This window comes from Aedes albopictus, chromosome 3 (assembly GCF_035046485.1).
Source record: "Aedes albopictus strain Foshan chromosome 3, AalbF5, whole genome shotgun sequence".
NCBI lineage: Eukaryota > Metazoa > Arthropoda > Insecta > Diptera > Culicidae > Aedes > Aedes albopictus.
The window spans coordinates 378,060,847-378,084,223 of record NC_085138.1 but is presented as its reverse complement, the minus strand read 5'-3'; the positions used below and the strand labels follow the sequence as shown (position 1 = coordinate 378,084,223).

General features: G+C 37.0%; 1 protein-coding gene across 13 annotated transcripts in view; it reads left to right on the top strand.

Annotated features, from left to right (window-relative positions):
• Window positions 1–18,683, top strand: part of LOC109409918 (sodium-dependent neutral amino acid transporter B(0)AT3) — a 159,360-nt gene extending 140,677 nt beyond the window's left edge. For 10 of the 13 annotated variants that reach the window (XM_029875198.2, XM_029875197.2, XM_062855774.1 and 7 more), the window contains one exon: window positions 17,922–18,683. In XM_029875198.2, the coding sequence (XP_029731058.1) occupies window positions 17,922–18,182 (261 nt within the window). In that variant the 3' untranslated portion in view covers window positions 18,183–18,683. The other 3 variants (XR_009998588.1, XM_029875209.2, XM_029875208.2) reach the window with 3 other exon arrangements.
• The last annotated feature ends 4,694 nt before the right edge of the window (window positions 18,684–23,377 follow it).

Genomic DNA, 23,377 nt, shown 5'->3' with positions numbered 1-23,377 from the left:
TCCCGAGAGAAAACCCCGGAAGAATTCTGATGCAGTCTCGGAAATAATTCGTAGAAGACTCCCGGAAGAAATTCTTAAGGAATCAATGAAGGAACCCCGGTAGAAATCCCTCATGGAATGTCGAAACATATCCCTGAAGGAATCTCGGGAAAATATCGAACAAAATTCCGGGAGAACATGATTAAGAAATTTCGGGAATCTCAAAAGCAATTACGTGAGGAATCTCTGATGAGAGCCCCGGTGAAATTAAAAAAAAAACTAAAGAAATCCCGCGAGAAATCAATGAAGAAATCCTAGATGAAAAACCGGGACGATCCCGGAAAAATCTGGGAGGAGTAATGGAATGTCTAGGAGGATCCTCTGAAAGAATTTAGGAGGATTCTTCCAAAGAATCCCGGGAGGCATTCCTCGAGATTTTTTTGGAAAAATACATAAAGGGATCCCATGAGGAATTCTGAGTTGAATACCTTAAGAAATTCCTGGATAAATCCCTATACAATTCTCTGGAGGAATTAAAAGATGAATTCTGGTAGGAATCCTGAGGAAAATTCATGGTGAAAAAATAACAAACTAATATATAAAAATCGTAATTTTCTGGTGATGAATATTATTCGGGTGAAGAGCAATGTATACAAACCAGTGAGATTGTCCAAACTATTTTAAATCGAGACAATGTCGTTATTTTTGTATGTTGCTTTGATATTTATTTGCTTCTAGTCACACACATGACTCATAACAAAGAAATAGGAATGAACACACCAAACGCTTTCAGCAATATTTTGCTGAATTTTGCCGAGCTGAAGGGTTCAGCAACATTTTTTGCTGAACTTTCGGCAAAGTTTGCTGAATTTCAGCAAAACGTTACTGGTGATCAGCAAAGTTTACTGAACAAATCAGCAAATTGTTGCTGAATTTCAGCAAAATTTTTGCTTAAACCCTCAATCGATTTTTGGTGTGCATTGATCAATGATTAGTAAGTAATAATCTTATTGATGATCAATAATATCCAAATTTCTCTATGTAATATTTATTTATAACAAATCAATACAGTTCTCTGATACCCCAACCACCCTATATTCTCCAATTGCAGTTTGAAAAATTGGCTTCTATTGTAATAAATATAAAATCATGTAGGAAACACATCAACTTATCTACGATACTGCATTGTGATGACAAAAGAGTTTCTTTTCGCCGTCAACAGTGTTTAGGTTCATTTCTATTCATTTCGTTTATTTTTGTTTTAATTCAATGCCATACATACTAACGTGCATATATTTTTACAATAAAATGTATTAGTCAAATAGAAACTAACAGTTTGCCAATTGTTGTTCTCTTCTCTCTTTTTGTATATTTATTCTTCCAATGGTTAACAAATTGTCGAAACACGCGCCGCTGATTGTCACCGTTTATTTTTCTCTAACAATCACTAAATGTTCTTTGTGCCACCACACAACAACACACTTTGCTACATGTAATGAAACCACACACACAATTTACACACACTGTTTTGCAAAATGTCCACCACCCACAACAACAGGTGGTCAGTCCGGACTTACCACCACAACAGTCACTGGCGGCAGGAACGCGTTTCACCATCGGAGACTTTGATGTAAGTTGAGCCACATTGTAGTTATCATCACACGCTATACTAGCATTCATCATCATCATCATCCAACAAGAGACATTTCGGCCACCATTTTTTTCATCCACGATCAAATTCAATCGGCTTTGTGTCTCATTTCATCTAGGCATCTATTTGGAAAGAAAGTGAGATTAAGTATTTTTTTATTTGTTTGAAGTGCATAACTTTCATACGTGCATAACGATTTAACATCTAAACCTGTACATTCTAGTTTAATCATTTATTTTCATTTTATGACATCGAAGCTTTCGGAGATTTCATTCATTTTTCTGAAATAACAATTTCGTTTTGAAACAAACTAAGTTTTGTGTAATTTATTTTATATTGATGTCATACAACTATCACGATAACAAGGAACCTTTAAGTATAAAAATCTCACTTTCTGTCCATGCTCATCGCAATTCTCTCTATAATGAAATTCGGATACTAATCAACATTTTCGTCTCACTTTCCATTCCCTGTTTGACTAACACCACCCTCTTCCTTAGATACGATCATAAGTTTTTTCCTAATCACACTTCCAAAACTCCATGCGAGGAAATTCGCAAAAATGTTTCTCATCCCCCGATCCTAACAACTCTTCAGAACACCCCCATCAACCCAATAGACGATGTAGCGGTGCATTGTAGTAATAGCGTAGCAGCATCCACTGGTCGTGATCATCATCTGAATGTATGCGTAGCAAAATCGAAATTCAAACAGCTCAGCGCCATCTGAAACTCAAAATTCGACCATCAAGCTCATTCCGCCCACTCAAACCCAGAACCACTCAGTTCAGTATGTGTGTAAACGTCTCATGTTGAACTCGAACCAAGTAAAAACGCTTCAACATGGCTTCATTCCCGTTACCTATTTGAAAGTTATAGACCAGAACCGATGACAACAGTGGCGTGGCGGTGGTGAACAGCAGAACTTCAACGACTACGGCGCTTCCGTCAACCATGGCGATCACAGCGGCAACCACCCGAATGACAACGACAACTTCAGCGCTGAAACCGATCCTTGCAACCACCGGCAGCAATCGAAGCAACGTCGTTAGGAAGTAAACACACACAGACAGAATAAACGAAAAAAGAAACAAACACAGTTTGTTCAAGCAAACAGCAGTAAACAAACGTTCAACACATACACGAAACTGTTTAACGCAAAACAAAATACTGAACAAACAATTGAAAATAACACAATAAGCAGAAGTAAAACACACACACATACATAATCGAACACAAAATTCCAAATTACTTAGTACACCAATAGATGTTTTGTGAGTACTACTGCATTACAATGGATGGATGCTTCATCGACACCACCACCAACACCCATCTCCATCGTCATCGCCTGCCTGATGAAACAACACACAGCTCAGCAACAAACAATTCAAATAGCGACCGTGATACGACCGTAAGCCCCCACACTACTACTACTACTACTTACTGTACGTACGGATTGAACCCGAAACCGAGGATTCTGATGCATAATAACAATAGGTGGAATGACTTACAACAGTACCGCAGTCAGTGTCAGGCTCTAAGTTTAAGAAAAGGACGATAACGATCGATTTGTTGACAATATGGTAACTACCCCGATCTAGCCGATCACTACCGACATTCCATACTAATAGTGCGCGTAGTGGATGTTTCTGTTCTTTTCTTGAAAACACAAGTATAAACGTCACGCACAAACTTGGCCTTTGTTGTGCTTTGATTTGTTCATAATATGCATGTTTGATGTAATTGTATAATTTTTTTTATTATTATGTACTTTATTTCTAATATATTTCGCATGAAAAATAAATTGCGCTTCGTTATTCATTTACCTATTTATCTATTTTTATTAAACATAATTCTTGGAATTCTAGATTCGTTATTCATATCATGAATATTCTATTTTAAACTCAAGAATGTTTCGTGTAAAGAATCGTAGGTAGGGAATCGCGCCACTTGGGCGGTGGCTTCTATATTCGTCTGTTTGCCACTATAACTCAGTCAAATTTGAACCAATTGACACAATTTTTGGAATGCAGTGAGATAGGTATAGTATCTACCCGTGTACAACATTTCAAGTCTTTTGGTTCACAATTGACTGAGTTATAATGGCAAACAGACGAATATAGAAGCCACCGCCCAAGTAGCGCGATACCCTATATGAATGTTGGCAGCATTACAGTGGCCTGCTGATCCGTCTGAGCAAGACCGAGCGAGCAGATGTGAGCGTACAATGTGTAGTTACTACCGTAAAATGGGGTAACTTTGATAGTTTTTCAGCGAATTTTCTCAATATTTTTACATGCAATAGTATTTCCCCGAGTTTTATATTTTTAAAACAAGTACTGGGGTATCAGTTATCAATTGCAAGTGAAAGATTCGATAATCTCAAATATTTTGGATAACTTTTAGTTTTTCATATAACCGAAAATCAGATTTTCATTTTGGGGTAACTTTGATAATGCCCTAAAAACACATCAAATCTAAAAAAATAATCACAGATTGAAATCTTAGGAGTATGTAAATGATGAGAGAAGGCTTGTGGAATATATTAGATAGAATTTTTATATCAAAACATTGATTTTTACTAAATTCTACATATAAAAATGAGTTTGTGGAGTATTGAGTGCAAAACATAATAAATTTAGCTATCAAAAATCATTATCTTTGTAGTAATAAATGCTTAACGGTACATCAACATATGATTTCATGCTATTCATGGTTAGTTTTCTTTTTTGGGTAGTTTTTCAATGTTTTATTAACAAATTTTGAACAACACATATTTATCTACATGAAATTACAAGGGCATTGCATACTTTTAGGCGTTTATCAATGTATGAAGATTAATATCCCAATTTACAAAATTGCTTCCATTCCGTAAAAACACACTTCGTTAAGAGATTCAAGGCCAGATTTGGAATCTACTATGATGAGTCTATTGAGAACAAAAGTCCATTCATTGAAAAAATAGTTTTAACGAAGTCGTATAGCAGATTGTTTGAAGGGGTTAATAAATGACAAAAATATCAACAATTTTTATTTTTTGCCCAAAAAGTTGAATATAAACTAGATTTTAATGAAAATTCGTCGAAGATAAACTTTCATATGTATAGAATTGATTTACGTTTACCTTTTTCTTAACTGGTTGAAGGAATCATAGTTATAAGATAAATTACACAATGCCTGCCGCACTATCAAAGTTACCCGCATTATCAAAGATACCCCGTTTTACGGTACTCCGTGGTTTACTAGCACAATCGAAATTTCACACTGGATCAACAAATAAAGCAACTTGCCGTACTTAATTTGCGAGGACGCTACTGCACAATTCTTATGGATTTTTCTATTAGAGCGACCGAATAAAAACATTTCTGCTGTCATCCAAGTAGGTTTTTATCATAATAGTTATTTATGTAACGAGTTGCAAAAAGTTGATTTTTTCAGCACGAGTCGTACATTTATCCAACTAGGCTTGCCGAGTTCGATAAACACGAAGAGTGCTAAAAAAATCGAGTTTTGCAACGAGTTCCATGCAAAATTTTATGCAATGATTTTTTCATTATACAACTCATTTGAGTTGCATAATGTTCATAATGCAACTCAAATGAGTTGCATAATGAACATTATGCAACTATTTTTCATTATGCAATTCATATCAGTTGCATAAGTTCATAAGCTATGATACTGAATGAGGAAGGGAAGGAATGTTAGTATGACGTGCGCTGCTACTAGAGACCGAGATCACCTGTGCTTCATCACGACCGTCGCGGGCTGTTGTTTTTATTTATTAGCGGGAAGAGGAGAAACAAAAGATAACTCAAAGAAGAACTGTAGAGCCCTATCGCAAGTACAAGTAGTGCGAGAATAATTAGAAGTTTCGTTGTTCCTAAAACAAGTTAAACGAAACATAGGTCAAATAACGACACAAATATTTACCCCCTGAGGAAGTGTCACGTGTCAAATCGTTGAGCAAATAAAGAACGTCGTTTGTTCGATTAATGACTGCGTAGTCAAAAAAAGTAAACTCCTTTTAACTATTCCTTGAAATTTCTGCAGGAATTCATCCAACAAAAACAAAAGTTCTTTCAGCTATTCTTCCCGCGATTGCATCATAAATTATACCTAGGTTTATTCAGACTTTTCTACAGAGGTTATTTCAAAAAGTTTCCGGGGGCAATTCCTCTCAGGATTTTTTTCAAAATGCAGTATTTGGCATAATTATTTCAGGAGTTCGTCCAGATTTTTTTTAAAGAAATTATTTTATGAATTCCTTCTGAAGTTGCTCCAGGAGTTCTTCCTAGTAATCCTCCAGGGTTTCCTGCAGAAAATCCGTCATGAATTACTTCAAAAATGTCTTCAGAGATTGCATCAAGAACGTCTCCAGCAATTCATCATCAGAAATTTCTCAAAAAACATAATATGAATTACTCCAGAGATTCTCCTTAATATCCATCAGCAGTTCGGAATTTCCTTCAAGAATTTTTTAAAAAAGTCTTCATCCAAAAATTCTGCAGAAATTCCTCCAGGGATTCCTCCAAGAATTCCTCCAGAGGTTCCCTTAGAAGTTTTTCCGTGAAATACCTTCAAGAATTCTTCAAGATATTTATCAAAACGTTCTAAGAATTGCTCCAAATATATTTCCGATAGTTTCTTCAGGCATTCTTCTTCAGGATTCTTAGAGATATTGTCATTAGAACGATGCTATCGGTCGTTAGGCGCTTATACCACTACGAACATTGTTGATGTCGATAAGCATGTGTGCCTGAAAAATAATTGTGTGTAGATGACCATCACTGACCATACACCAGAGCTAAATGTACGTTAGTTGAAAACTGAACCTTGCCTGTCGCGCGTTGCAATATTCCCCCGCAATCAATTTCTAATAAAAGTTCGTCATCGTTAAAAATAGACTTTCCGCGTTAAAACCGAAGTAACCAGTGATCTTTTAAATTAAACTCAGCCCGCCGCGTTGTGAATCAGATATTTTCAAAAAATCTTTCGGGCAATCCTTCAGAAATTTATTTGCTCTTTCAAGAATTCCTCCAGGGTTTCTTACCAAAATTTTTGCAGGGATTCCGATAGGTTTTTCTTACTAAATTTCCAGGGACTATTTTAGAAATTCTACCAGGGGTTCTTTCAATAAATTCTCCAGAGTTTTTTTTTTTCAGGGAAATATTTGCAGGAAATCATCGAAAGATTTATTCCCGAATTTCTCTTGAGATTCCTTCTGATATGCTTAAAGGCATTTCTCCAGGAATCTAAATAGTGAATTCTGTAAGGATTTCTGCAAAAGTTCCTTCGAGGGGTCTTTCAAGAATTGCTTCAGATTTTTATGCAGGAATACCTACAGAGAATATTGGTAGATTTTTTCTGAGATTCTTGCAGGAATTTCTCCAAGAATTCCTTCTGAAATTCTTGCAGGAGTTGCTCCAGGTATTCCTCCATATATTTCTTCAAATATTCCTTTCCGAGATGAACTAGCTAAGGGCTAAAAATCTCATTAATACAGATAAAAAAACACATTCTCCGAAGATGCATCTAAAAATTTTTCACGGAACTTTTTCAGGGGTTCCTCACTTCAGTGATTGCTGCATAAATTACTGCTGGGTTTTATTCTGTATTTTTTTAGTTTTTAGTTTTTTAGCTTCAGAAATAACTCCAGGAATTTTCTTAGCAATTCCGTAAAAAACTCATTCAATATATTTTCATTGGCATTTCTCAAGTAATCCCTTCAGAAATTCCTTAACCTTCCGTAACTCGCGCGGTTGGCTACCTACGTCAGCACCACACTAAAGCGGAGTACAAAAAGCGAGTTTTTTTTTCAAAGTGTTGTAAAAAATACAACAGCGCGATTACTCGAGGGTTAAAAAAGAATTCCAAAATTTTTCAAGAATTTCACCTAGACGAAGAAAAGAGATTAGAGTATACAAAACACATTTTGGTTTGTTTTAACCGAAATTTCATGATTCACAAACCAAATTTATAGTTTGATTTACACGTTAGTTCAAACTTCCGTTTAGAGAAAAAGTAAATTCCTCTCAACTATTCCTTGGAAGTTCTATAAAATTTCAAAGTTATTCATCCAAGGATTTCCTCATAAGTCCTCTCAGAATTTATTCAGCCTATTCTACATGGATTTAAAAAAAAACTTTTAGGAGTCCTTCAACAATTTCTCTCAACTTTCTTCTTCTCTTCCTTCAAAAGTTTCTCCAGTATTTGGCATTTCTTCAGGTTCCAAGATAGGTATCAGGAAACCCTCCAGAATTTTTTCAAGAAATTCTTGAACAAATACCTCCTTCCAAGTATTCCTCCAAGGTTTCCTACAGGAGTTTATTGGCGTAAATACGGTGTGACCAGGGGGGCTATAAACAATATACAGGGGATAGACAAAATCATCGGGACAGGCAAAATTTTCCCTTCTCAAAAAAATTTAAAATGGCTGTAATTTTTTAAAAGTGTATCGAATATTCTCAAATTTTCACGGTAAGTATATCAACTAGTTGTGTATCAGTGGACAAAATTTGGAAAAGATCGGGCAATTCTGTATAACTGATTCTAGAAAAATCGTATAACATTCCGATAACCAACTTTGAACTGTTATATCTCCGGATTCAATGAACCGAATCCAATGAAATTTTTACCATTTATGACTAAGATAATGAGCTTTGAAAAACTTTTGACTTAACTTAAAATTCTTAACACGGCAAAAAATTATAATGATAAGATTATTTTTCTAATAAAACGCCATATTTTCCTAAATTTCAACATCGCTTCAAAATTCAAGATGCTAATTATAGTTCATTTAAATTCCCCCTTATTGTCTTGAATATAAATATGTTTTGAAGAAAAATATCAACATAGCCGGAAATTTATTGGAAAAGTAATGGGATGCATATTTAAAATAGACCAATGTACTAACAAATCATAGAATAAATGAAGTTACTATAACTTTCTCTCTTGTTCATAATTTCAAGTTGAGTCAAACGTTTTTCAGAGCTCATTCTATAAGTCATAAATGGTCAAAATTTCTTTGGGTTCGGTTCATTGAATCCGGAGATATAGCAGCTCAAAGTTGGCTATTGAATAATATATACCTTTTTCTAAAATCTTTATAACTTCGTGTAGAATAGCTCGATCATTTCCAAATTTTGTCCACTGATACACAACTAGTTAATCAATTTAGAGTGAAAATTTGAGAATATTTGATGCAGTTTCCAAAAAGTAACAGCTAGTTGCATATTTTTTGAAAAGTGAAAATTTTGCCTGTCCCGATCATTTTGTCTATCCCCTGTATATATCGACATGCCAGGGATTTTTCCATTGTTTCATCCGAAAAATTCATGGAAAAATTCCTCAAAATCCCTGAAAGAATTGCTCCAGAGAATATTGCATAAGTTTTTTCATAGAATTCCTTCCAGAATTTTTGAAAAATTCATCATTTTTTAAGAATTCCTCCAGATATATATTCAGGATTTTCTTCGGGTATTCTTCTAAGGGTTTTTCTTAAAATCTTCCAGAGATTTCTTTAAAAAAAAGTCTGCCTTTCCTCAAGGATTGCTCCAGCGTTTTTTACTGAAATTTCTGGAAGGATTCCGATTGAAATTTTACATTGATTCTCATGGATTCATTCAACAAATTTGCCAGAGATTCTTTCAGGGGTTCTTCCAGCGATTCATCAAGGGATAAGTCTTGAAATACCGACAGGAAATCATCAGGAGATTTTTTTTTTGAATTACTCTAGAGATTACTTCTGAAAATTCTCAAAGCTATATCTCCCGGATTTTCTTTAGTGATATCTGTAAAGATTGCTGCAGGAAGAGGTCTAACAATAATTGCTTCGAATATTCTTGCAGGAATTCCTTGCAATATTCCTTCGGAGATTTCTCCGGGGATTTCTGCAAAAGCTCCGACAGGGATTCCTCCAATCTCCAAAGATTATTCTAGAAATTCCTCATGGGGCTTCCTCAGAAGTTCCTACCTCCAAAGTTTACTGTTTAAATTCCTACAGCGATTTATTCTGATTTTTTTTTTCCATTTTTTATAAATTCCTCCAGATACTTCAGGAATTCCTACTGTGATTTTCTCAAAAAATCCCTCAAAAAGTCGTTCACCATATTTTCTACGAATGCCAGGAATTCTTCCAGACATTCTTTCCGGTACACAGAACATCTTCCAATAATTTCTTCAGAGAAATTCCTCCTGAAATTCTTCATGAAATTTCTGCAGGGGTTCCTCCAAAAATTCTCTCGAGGGCTACGTCAAATATTACTTCAGAGGTTTTTATCCAGGAACCCCTATTAAAAAAACCCAGATTAATCCACCTAGTGGTGATAGTGCCTTTCTCGTCGAACATGTACTCATGATCTTTCCTTGGTTGGGATACGACTGGGAGGATTTTGCTTCAGAATGTTGGTTCAGCCTTTTGGGGGAATCGAAAACACTAGTTTATGATTTTTTCCGACGTTTCGATCTGTATGGGGCCTTTTCAAGGGTTCAATCGATCAAGGTTTCCTAGTTAAGATGGCCTTGCCTAACTTAAAAATGTCATACGTAAGTTTTGGTATTTATTGAGTCCGTTCGGTTTGAAACCCTCGTGATGTGGACAATCTCCTACCTATCGGGTGGTTTAGAATTCGGTCCCGGTTTTTGGAATCTTCTTCTATTGTTTGTTTAGCTAGTTTCTGTGCTAGGGCCATCATTCCGAAGCATGATCTTTCCGTCGACGTAATGCGAACTGTTACTGAATCCTGAGAATACCTTATTTAGAAAAGCAATAATTTAAATAAAATTGGGAAATTTATTAATTGAACATATTCCGACGTTACGTTAAACGTATAGACTGGGCTGAAAAATATCAGAATTTTCAGTTGACTGCTTGAGCACCTTCACTATCACTGAAGACCGATCAACATCAAGACGATAATTACACGCTAGGATATAACGTCTTTCACAATCACAGATGACTTTACGGTAGGCCTGCCCAACCTTTCGTGGCCGCGGGCCACAAGTGATACTCCATACCAGTCGACGGGCCTGACATTAAATTTCGACATCAAATTTCGAAAGCACGAATGCAACGGTGAAATTGTGTACATCCGATTACCCGTTCTCACGGCAAATCACAACACTGACATCATTTGGGTCATAAAAATGTGAGTAAGAATTCTTGATTTTTTGCAAAAATCACGCTGAATACTTTTTTCTGAATTTTGCCGAACTGCAGGTTGCAGCAAACAATTTGCTGAAATTCAGCAAACTTTCCTGATTCGTGCAGTAAACTCTGCTGTTCAGCAGCAACGTTTTTCTGAAATTCAGTAAATTTTGCTGAAATTCTGCTTCAAATTTGGCTGTACCTTTCAAGTTTAAAATTTTTAAATTTATGTATTTAAATTTTTTAATCTTTGAAAAATTTTAACAAAACACTCTACCTATTTCGAGTTTATTTTTAATATTAAATTTTATTTAAATATGAAATATCTTCAAATATTTCAATCCTTGGGCCAAGTTTCATTCATCGATTCCGAGGGCCGTATGTTGGACAGCCCTGCTTTACGGTCTTCGACATAGTTTTTTCTTCACACTTTAGGCTATATTTTATTATCATAGGTAACAAAATTCATGTAAAATTTGACAAAAAATGCAAGCAAGCGAAATTGCCAATTGGAAAAGAGGATTGAAAAAACTTTCTCCGGGGTTAATGCGATAATTTTCTCATATAACGTTGACCTATCCTACTGTATATTTTTACACCTCAGTGATTTGATGAGATTGCTTTAGTACAGACAAACAGACATATCATTTGTAACATATTGCTATTATATTCATCGTTACGAAAAAATAATCGCCAAATGCTAATCAGGTTGCGTTTCACTGCGGCTTGATGTTGGTAGTGAGTAGACGTCAAACGAGCAACAACGATTGATATTTGTTTCAACCGTTGAAAACAAGGACGATAGAGAGTGAGTAGAGTAAGACGTCAGTATGTATGTGGCCTTAGTTCAGTCAAGATTTTGTTTTCTTACACATATCGCTTGCATTGACTTTGTTCATTTTTGAAGTTCCTGCGAAGCACCCTAGGAAGCACCCAATGCCGGTTTTGCATCACTATCGGTAGCCTCTATTGTGATCTGAGCCTATTTTCTTGCTAATCGTTCCTCATGGTTAAAAAAAGACCGCGGTTCGATGTGTCGCATGCATAGGTTTGGTTCTTTTTTGCATTTGGCCACTTCCGGCTGGACACCCTAGATCGGCCTGGAACACTATCGGTAGCCTTTATAAAGATCTTTGTTGTGATCTGAGCCTATTTTCTGACTAATCGTTCATCACGTTATTTAAAAAGCCGCTGTTTAATGTGCCGCAGGCATGGGTTCTGATATCTACTACATTTCAACACTTCCAGCGGGACACTCGAAACCGGTTCCGGAACTCTATCGGTTGATCCAAATATGATCTGAAACTATTCTATTTTATTAACCGTTTATCAGGTTGCCTGAAGAGCTTGCGAGTTGATGCGTCGCATGTAAGGGGTTGGTTAACTTTTATACTTGGCTACATCCGGCGTGACATCTGGAACCGGTTCAGTAACACTACCGGTTCCGATATGGTCTGAGAATATTTCCCTGCCCACTGTTCATCAGGCTATCGAAAAAGCCGCTGTTTGTTGTATCGCATGCATGGGTTTGGTTCACTTTCATATTTAGCCACTTCCGGCGGAACACCCAGAACCGGTTCCGGAATACTACCGGTTCATATATGGTCTGAGAATGTTTTCCTGCCTACTGTTTATCAGGTTATCGAAAAATCCGCTGTTTGATGTGTCGCATGTATGGCTTTGGTTCACATTCATATTTGGCCACTTCCAGCGGATCACCCGGAACCGGTTCCGGAACACTACCGGTTCAGATATGGTCCGAGAATATTTTCCTGCCTACTGTTCATCAGGCTATCGAAAAAGCCGCTGTTTGATGTATCGCATGCATGGGTTTGGTTCACTTTCATATTTAGCCACTTCCGGCGGAACACCCAGAACCGGTTCCGGAATACTACCGGTTCAGATATGGTCTGAAAATGTTTTCCTGCCTACTGTTTATCAGGTTATCGAAAAATTCGCTGTTTGATGTGTCGCATGAAGGGTTTGGTTCACTTTCATATTTGGCCACTTCCGGCGGGTCACCCGGAACCGGTTCCGGAACACTACCGGTTCAGGTATGGCCCGAGACTATTTTCCTGTTTACCGTTCATCATGTTTTCGAAAGTGCCGTGGTTTGATGTGTCGCATGAATGGGTTTGTAGCGTTTTCATATCTGGCCCCTTCCTGGGGTACCGATCCGGAACACCTAAATGGCCATAACTTCGGAACGGCTGGACCGATTCGAACCATTTTCAATAGGAAACAATGGGACCAGATTCCGCGTCGAATGAACCGTTGATCATTAAAATCGGTTGAGGTTTACTGCCAAAAAGTGATGTGAGTTTTTTTGTACACACACATACACACACACATACATACATACACACACACACAGACATCACCTCAATTCGTCGAGCTGAGTTGATTGGTATATGTGACTCGACCCTCCGGGCCTTCTATCAAAAAGTCATTTTTGGAGTGAACATATAGCCTTTCCAGTACACTTAGTGTACGAGAAAGGCAAAAACCCTCTCGGAATTCCCCAGAGGTAGAGTTGTTTATTTTTAATAAATCGAGGCTCGTTCTTCTCGGGAGGCATGACTTCACTTGCCTTACGAAGGAATAACTCACCTTTAGTTGAGAGTGGGATTCGATGCCAGAACCTCGGAGTGAGGCCACGTGCTTAAACGATCACACCAGCTCCGCTCCAGTAGTTCTTCTAGACATTCCTTCAGGGATACCTTCAATAAATCCACCAGGAATTTTGCTCTGCAATTTCTGTAGCAATTGCTGCAGAAATTATTCAGGAATATGTTTGACTTCCTTGCAGAAATCTTTTAGGAATTCTTCCCCCCAGAAACTTCTAAAGACATTCTTTTTATAATTTCTACAGATCCAGAGGTTCTACCCGGTATACTTTCAGGGAATCCTTTAGAATAGCTTTCATAGCTTCCACCATTTTTCAGAGATTTCTAAAAAAATCTTCCAATCTTCCAAAAAATCCAATCCAAAATTTCAAATTGTTTGAAAATTCTCAATTAACATTTTTGCTGTGTGTTTTACAGAGCTTTGTTTCTGCTATTTTTTATTAGAAGGGAAATCTGTGGTTTCTTTCAGAACCTTTCACCAATTAGCTTCAACAAATCCTCCAGAGGTTATGTTATTCAATTTCTTTTTAAATTTCTGTAGAAATTCCTTCTGAAACACCCTTAGACTTTCCTGCAGGAATTCTTTCAGAATTATTCCCTCCAGTGATTACTAAAGACATTATTTTGTAATTTCTCCAAATCTAGATGCTCTTCCGGGAACTTTTTCAGAGATTCCCACAGAGAAGCTTTTAAAAATGTCCTAATATTTTTGAAGGGATTTCTAAAAAAAATAATCAGAAATCTCAGCAGGGTTTTTTTTTTATTCAACGGGAAATACCCAATAATTACAGATATTCCAACTATCTTTGGCTCATCAGATGGAATGACTAGCCCTTATAGCACTGGAAATCGAATAATTAGGCGAAATTTCCCATTTAAATTTCACTCCACTTGCGCGTTGGAATGTTTTCTCGTTTTGAGTACGACGAAGACAACCGTTCCAAAGCAGCAGCTTCACTGCCAAAATGTTGGGCTTCGGATGCAGTATCAGTTCTACCTAACTTTCTGATTACATAGGTTATCTCGTTCCATTTCAAATTCGATGAGTGTTCTTTTTTGATGAAAGAGTCATGTCAAAGCATTTTCAACAATGAAAGAGTTTCTGAACTCTGGAACTATGAAATTAACGCAGATGCCCCCTTTTTGAATTCTTTCTAGAGTATTTCGAGAATTCCTTCAGGATTTCAACCAGCAATCTCATTAGGAAAATCGCTCTGGGTTTTAACCAAGATATCCTCTTGAAATTCACCCAAGAGTTGCTTTTCTACAGGAGTTCTTCCGATTCTTTAGAACGTATACGTAAAATTATTTTCTGGAATCTCTCCAGATTTTTTTCTGATATTCATTCAGGAGTTCCTTCTGAGGTTCCCCCAGAAGTCATTTCTGGGATTTTTTCAAACGTTTTTTTGAAATTTCATCAGGAGTTATTTCTGGAATCATTCAAAGAGTTTATTCTGGTATTTTCTCGGAAATTCATCTGGGACTCATCTGAAAATTTCTTCAGAAGTTCTTTTTGATATTTGTGTAGCAGGAGTTTCTTCTGGAACTTTGATTTTGAATACTTCCTACCATCGTATTTTTTTCCTGGATTTTTTCCCGTAACACTTCCATCTGTTAATCCTCCTGGAGTTCATTCTAGGAATCCTGAAGGAGTTGCTTCTAGGAGTTGCGCTTGGCAATCCTCCAGGAGTTACATCTCCAAAAGTTTCTTCTGAGAGTCCTTCTGGCGTTCCCCACAGTAATCTTCTAGGAGTTATATCTGGGAGTCCACAGGAAGAGCCTTTTGAAAATAATTCAAGAATTCCTTGTGAGAACCCTGCAGAAGTTCCTTCTAGAATTCTTGCAGGAGTTTTTTCAAGAAATACTCCAAGACTTTCTTGTGGGATTTTGTTTTGGGAATCTTTCAGGAGTTCCAGGACTAAATTTTTGTTCCCTACAGGAACCAATTCCTAACAAACTAAACTCTTAAACTGCCTAAAGGAAGAAATCCACTAGGGCCTGTCCATAAACTACGTAGGCTCTGAGGGAGAACGATGGGGGGGCAAAGTCTACGGTTCATACCAATTTTGGAAATGTTGTATGGACAAAAGTCTACGAGGGGGGAGGGGGTTCTGAGATGGCCAAAATTGAGTCTACGTAGTTTTTGACAGCGCCTTAAGGAATCTGGAGGAATCATTTTGCAATTTTTGGGGTAATCGAAAGATGAAATTATGGAATAGAAATCCCGGATAAATCTGCAGGATACTCCAAAAGGAAGAAGAGGAACACCAAGATTTTTTTACGTAAATCCCGGATAATCGAGGTCGACCTATTATTGATCTGCTAGACTAGCATGTACACCAAATCATCCATTTAGGTCAAATCTTTTCAGGTACCTCCATAACGTTACCTAAATAGAATCTGAGTGTGTTCAGAGCAATTGTAGTATTAGGGATAAGGTTGGTTTACGAGGAAAAAGTAGCGAGTGGAGATAAGGGGAGTTTAGGGAGTGTTCAAAGGTGAGAGATGAGGGGAGAGGTTGGGACTGTTTAAGGTTCCTAAACATTTTTCTTGAGTACATATAAGTCATCCAATCTACATGCAAAATTTGTGTGCTTGAATGAATGAATGAAAATCATACTTGCACAGCTTTATGCAACCATGTGCTGAACAGACAAGTAATAACCCAGGTAACCAATAAGCATTTGAATAAGCCGTATTTCTGTTTTATATCTGCATTCGACCTGCTTACTGTCGTGTCATAGCAGTTCGACTGCTAAACTGCCCTATATTAGCAATTGAAATGCTATTTAAAATCAGACAGCAGTTGTGTAGCATTTCAAATGCACGGTATATTTTGGTTAACAAGCAGCATAACTGCTACTTTGTTGCTATAAAACTGCTAACTGAGATGAGTGATGACACAACACATTTCCACTTCCTAAGTAATGTTCCAGAATTGTTTAATTAATTAAATCGCCAATAATTGTTCGGCTGTAGAAGCCATTATCATTTGCATGCCATGTCTTTTATAGGTAGCAACAAAAAATCAATGAAAAAACACGCTTTGGCAAATAAATCCCATGGTTAGTCTTCTATGCTCGATTTCATTATCAGCAGATGCCGAGCCCATAGCATAACGCAGCGACTGCCGGTGTATTTTTCAACACTTAAATAGGTCAAAAATCCAACGCACATTATCTAATCATCTATAGCTTACCCTGTAACGCGGCTCATCACCATCGTCAACCCAAGGATCGAGGGATCAAATCGCAATTTCGTCGAAATCAGCAAAAAATCAACAACAGTAATTCAAAACGTGCCCCCAAGCCGCAAAAGTTGCACAAGAGAGTGAGGACAAAAACAGAACAGAAAGATGTCGTAAAATGGGCAGGGGAAAATATTTTTGTTTTTGTTTTTGACAATCTAGGGGATAGGAAAAATAAGCATTTAATCAGTCGTATATTGGGCCAAAACCTGCATTTAATTAGCACTTATGGCGCATATACGGCAAATTAGCATTTAATGACCTGCTGTAAAGGCGCATATAGTGCCGAATTAATGCCATTTTAACTGCTTATTGGTTACCTGGGAAGTTTAATGTTTGTTTAAGGATCTCTAAGAGTTCGGCCTTGAATACAGGTCATCGGATCTACAAGCCGCTGAAGCTCACTTGAGAGCAGTCGGCGTCCAAAATGTATTTTCAGAAACTGTAGGCTTCCTTAAACCCCCTCAAAACCCCCTGTAACCCTCTTGAGACCATCCGAAAACCCCGAAAACTCTTGCGTAGCGCCTCTCAAACCCGTCAAAAATCCTCTGAAGCTTCCTGAAATGCCTTCGAAATTCCTCTAAAACCTCCTCGGACCCCATGTGAGTGAAACGTCTGTTTGTCTGTGGTATGTCTATTGTTGTTGCAATTGTTTCGAATTGCCACATTTAAGAAAAAAGACAATTTTATAAAAAGTCGTGCAATAACATTATTTTCTAGAATTCAAAACAAAGCTTCTGCTATTGAATTTCTCTCAAGCGACATTTTCAAGTTAAATGGATTCAAGGATGTTTTAGAGCCACCATCAAACAAAATTAAAAAAAAAATGACTTTATTATGGTAGTAATAACCTCCTCAAAACGTATTTTACTTTAAATAATTGTTTATGCTGATATTAAACTTCTATATCTTCACTTCACTTGGAATATCACTCTAAACATCAAATTCTTCTCTTGAATATGTCTGAAAAGCTGTTTAGTACCAACCTAAAAATTTGGTCATGTCCTTGATAAAACTTATTCATTGCCTTTATCAGCATGTTTGTAAACAATTCAATCGTTGATCTGATTAGATTCATTATTTCCAACGCATATTTCCAGATATACTTTTGATTGCTCTCAGTTATCGTTATTTTTTCAACGATTTCCGTTCGAATTTATTCCAGAATCCGTTATATGCACGATTGTAGTGAAACTCATTTCTCAAAATACATACATGTAATATTCCCGCTCTAACCTGTCATTTCCGCATCTCTCCCCCAAATTTCCTTCAGGACGATGACGACGATGATTTCAGTGGGCCGGCCCTGGGTGGCCCGGTGAACGTCCGCAGCGACAGCGACGACGAGGAGGACGAACCGCCCACCATGGGCAAGATGCTGTCGAACAAGTCCTCCCCGTTGACGACCACCTCCTCCGGCTCAGCCACCCATCAGACGTTTCAGTTAAAAAACCAGCACCACCTGACACCGAACCCGCTGGCTGCGAGTCCCGGCCGGAAAAAACCTTTCAGCATGGAGGTGATGGATTTCTAAGGGTTTTCCCGGTTTTCCTGAATCTAGATCAGAGGGCGGCGGCGTTCGGTGCTCGCTGCTGTGAACAAAACAACCAAGCTCAGCTATCGTGTATTTTTATATAAAGGTGTTTTAAATGCTAGATTGTAAACATGTTCCAGAGTTCCAGACACAAACACACTTGTTTGAGAGATTACTCGCATATTCGTCGGTATTTTATCTTGTGTAGATTTTTTTCTGTTTTTTTCATCATCGTTTTTCTTTCTAAGTTGTTTGTATATATCTATCTATATGTACGATAGTGAGAGGTCCCTAGTATTGAGGTTACAACCAAAGAAAGCAGCCCCTATTTGACCGTACTGTTACGCTAAGTTAGTCAAGTTACTCTAGATGCTAGAGTATAAACCGTGTGAGGAATATGATCGGATACAAAACAGTGTGCCAGAAAATATTTAGTGAGCTACTTACGAGAAGCCAAAAATGTTTCGTTTTATTTTCAGTTTAAGTTTTTGTAATTCGAGAGATGAAGTATTACGAATCACCCAATAATTCAAGCAAGCTCCGGTTATCATCGTTATAAATCGTCAAAATGAACCCCTACACTTACGTTTCACGATAAACAAATACGAACGGAAACAATAAGCAAACACTTGATATTACTCAATGCATACAACAACAAAAAAACAACGGTAGTTTATACAAAATACAGAATGGTGAAAAAACAGTAGGATTTCGAAACAGAAAGCATGTAGTTTGTTTTAACGAAAGACGGTTTAAAAGGATAAGTTTGGAAAAGAGCAGTTTTCGACACTCGATTCGGATGTATTCAATTTTTCTGAGTATTTTAGTAAGTGATATAATTTGTAAGTAGCGAAACCACACGTAGCAGAAACAACAGGACAACAATAAGCAGCCAATTTGACGATTTTAGAATGTTTAGAGAGCAACGCTCTGCCCCGAATGATTTGGATGATAAGGAAGTCGTTTCACCAAAATCGAACTTTGCCAGCAAACAACTTATGACAGACGTTAAATTTAATATTAAGTGGAGAAAAGATTGAACGAAAAAAATATCACTAGACCGTAGTAGACTGGTTCATTTGAGAGACTTATTCGATGGTATAAATCTTTAGGAAACTATTCAGTCTGGTTTGGTTGCCACTACTGTGTACTCTTTGGAGGATTATCGCATCTACTCGAAATAAGTTTACCAAAATTGCACTTAATGCACAATTACAGTTTAAAACTAATATTCAAAAACCAAAACAATTTGTACATAGAATGATGTTCCTTCCTAAGTTGTTCGACCTGACTATTTAGTTTTATTAAGAAAAAAAAACAAGCAGCTGACATGATATGAGAAAAGATGAAAAACAATAAAAATTGTGATCAACATTATATTTAATGAGAATACAACGTGTAGCTTGTAAGTTTAATGTTGTAAGAGTTAAGCAAAGTAAAAAAATTAAAAACAGAAAAAAGTAAGAAAAACTTAGTTCATAATTACTACAACAACAACAACCTAGCATTGATTGCATCGGGAATGTGAAACACACCCAAAATTAGCACTCATCGGAACCGACGACGAGAAGTTGCAATTCCAATTTTGGGGCCGCCATCAAACAGACCTGTACACTGACACAAAACCTAACCTGGGAATGATTAAGTAAGGTGAATAAAGTTCTTGCTCATCCAAAGTTTAAACTTTGCAATTGTTGAATGTTTTCATGTAGTTTTTTCTTTTGGGTTTGTTATCATGGATGCAAATTTATCGCTGCTCTCAAAAAATATTGTCTAGTAATATCAAGACTTTTACTTTAAAAGGCTTTTTCACAACAGTTTAGAAGAGACTTTATTTTCCGTAGAAAAATCCACACATAATTTCGATAACTTTCATTTTTCCTCTATTTACATTGATTTCTATAACAAGAATTGATTTATACTAAGAGCAATACTTATGAGATCAAAATGTGTGAATCTTCCAGTACACTGCTACAAAATGAGCTTTGTGAAATAAGCAATGAACCGTTGATTTTCTCTGGTAATAAAAATACCAGAGAAAATCTTCAGTGCATTGGCATTCAGTAATTGGTTACCAGAACAAATTTTACCCCAAAACACACAAAATCAAACACGTTTTAAATCAACAAAATGACTGTGAGCGAACCTAGCATTAAGGCCAAATTAGTTCCCGTCGATGTTATCATTAGTTTCAACACTTGAGAATGAAGTACACATGTTCAAAGAAGTAGAATTCTATATAAAATATGTAAAATAAGCAATTTGAACCCAATACTCACACAATAGTAAGCGAGCATCATTCGATCCAAAATTCAACCACCCGTTGCCAATCAGGACTAAATTACACAACCAACCAACAAAATCGTTAGAAATAGATAGCAGACAACCAATTCTTTACGTCAATTGCTTCAGCAAAACAGTACACAAGACTACGATAGACGACTCTGGTTATAAGATAAATCCTCCTCCTGTTTGGCATTCATGCTTTCAATTGACTTCAGTAGGAAGAAAAAACAGCTCTCATCACCATCAAATCAGTTCTTTTCTAAAACCCATGACGATTGAAATTCAAAAACACTTACATCCCATCAGGGTGATTCAGTTAGGTTCAACCCTTTTACGTTTGAGGTAAAACGAGCATTTTTATCTAAGTTTACGAATCGATTGGTTTCGCCTAGAAGAATTATCATTAGAAACCTTAGTTTAACACAAAATTGAGTAAACATAACTAATTGTGGCTTAACGAAAAAAAAATATCTTTCAAGATGGAAACCTAAAGAGATTTTACCTCCGGGTGAAAAACATACTACCGAAAAAAATGTTATTATATAATAGCACTCATCTTAGAGAATGAGAGTTGAAACCAAGTTTAACTGAGACGTTCGAGCATTAATCTCTCCCCCATCTAGTCGGGCGAGAAGCTTTGGTTGGAAAATATTTCGCGTTGTGAAGCATGTACCATACTACTCTGAGACGCTATTAGTCCCCCTCCCATCTCTCCTAACCCCGTTCTACTGTACCACCCCCCTTAGAGCACTACTGAGATTAGGAAAATTATACCATCAAAAGTAACCGTTTCCGTGTAGAGGGTAAACATAAAATGAAGATACATTTAACGTGTTGACGGTCTTTGTAAAAGACCTCCCAGCTTTATAGAGCGGTGTCGTCGTTTCTAATGGAAACTCAAAAACAAGTGAAACTATTGGAAGTTAATTGTAGCAACCGAACATCTACATACACATATACCTATGACCGGTACTTTTGGAAACTGACAGTCAGAACAAATCTACGTAAACTCGAAAATATCCGTGTTCCCACCCTGCCTCCTGTATTGCGCTTCGAACACTCAAACGCTACATACACACTCAGTGGAAGAAAAACGTATTCCTCAACTTTGGATTCATATCTTTATTTTTGTTTACCAAAAACAAAAAGAGATCAAACACAATCAGGCTAATTTCCCCCGCGAAAAAAAAATCATCGTAAATGACATAAGAACCTGGTCCTACCGCCTGGTATCTACTCTGAAACATATGTTGCAAATAGTGTAAATTACAAAAGAAAAAGAAAACGAAAATTATAAACTGAAAACTGAAGAGCAAATCCATATAAAAGAGAAGAAGAGAAAAAAACAAACTGAAAAGTAATTATGTAAGGAAACTACTTCAAATTGACAAACACACAGAATAAACAGAGACAAAGAAAAACATAGATCGTTAAGGTGAAACATGATGATGGTGTTACGAGATTTTATTTCTCCGAAATTCCTTTCCACCAATTTACTCTGGGAATTGGAATTATTCTAATTCCGTCCAATCGGCACCCCAATTTCTCTCTAGTCTAGTCTGCACATAGGAATACAGCCATTCTGTGAAAGAATCTTGGAAAATGACGGAATCGTTTACGTCTCTCACTTTTCTTGCTATTAATCAAGGGGGATGTCACTGTTTCGCTTTCCGTCGATTTCATAGCGTTGCTAATCAAGCAACCAGCGGCTAGCCGCGGTTAACGATGGGATAGCAGTCAAAAGATGCTCTTTTTTTCCCTTGTTATTAATGCTTGTAGTACATCGGACATGTATTACATTCATTAGAACCGCCAGGCCTCCTGAGCAGTGTGACTATTAACCCTGTAGATATCAATTTATGCATTTATTATACTTAGAAGCCACAGAACGGGGACATCTCGTACCAACCAAAGCTAAAGAATGTTTTATAAATTATAAATATACTAAAGATTGACTGCCATTTCAATTTGAGTAGTACAGGGGATGGCCAAAATGTTTGGGATTAGCAACTTTTTTTTTCTCAAAAAAAGTTCAGCATGCTATAACTTGTTATTGAGTACATCAAAAAATCTCAAATTTTGACTGTTTGTCAACCTATTATATGTGCATCATTGGTACAAATTTGGACTCGATTGATTAATATTTCGCAAAGTTAGAACCGTTCGAGTAAAACACTATTTTTTAGACTACTCATTTTTGAGCTGTCATATCTCTGAAACCAGTTAACCGAATTGAATGAAATTTTGAACGTACACTAACAATATGTGAATGCTTCACAAATTATAAAAACATAAGTACTTTTTAAACGTTGATAAAAGTTATCATGGATTGACACTTTTTGGATTTTTCTCGAAAAAATGTATTTTTTTTTACATCAATGTCAATAAATTTTAGTGATGATATCCAAAGATTTTCCACTTCCGTTCTCAAATTATCTCTAATCAGATATATTAGAGCCTATTAAGATTGAAGGAAGAACACATTTAATTTTGTGTGGTATTGCAATTTTTACTTATTTTCCTCTATATGGGTAAAAATTTCAACCCGGTAGAACTTAATTCGCCGTGAGAAACTATTACATTGTTCAGTCCGCAAGGCGCACTGAATGATGAATTTACGACACATATGTCCATTGTACCCCCACTTCCCTGTCGTATGTCCGTTGTGCCCCACTTTCCCCCGAACGACTGTGAGTGCACGCCTTGGAATGTTCGAGATGGCTACCTCCAACCCGGCTGGCAAGCGAGAGAGAGCGTACGACGACAACAACGACCGCGACGATGACGAAGCACTTGCAACGAACGTCGAGAGAGAGATCCCACGGAGAGCGTGAGTGACCCGACCAACCGAGAGCAGGAGAGCTACCGTATGCGGCGTGCCTGGCCCGCGCTATCATCAACCGAGTACC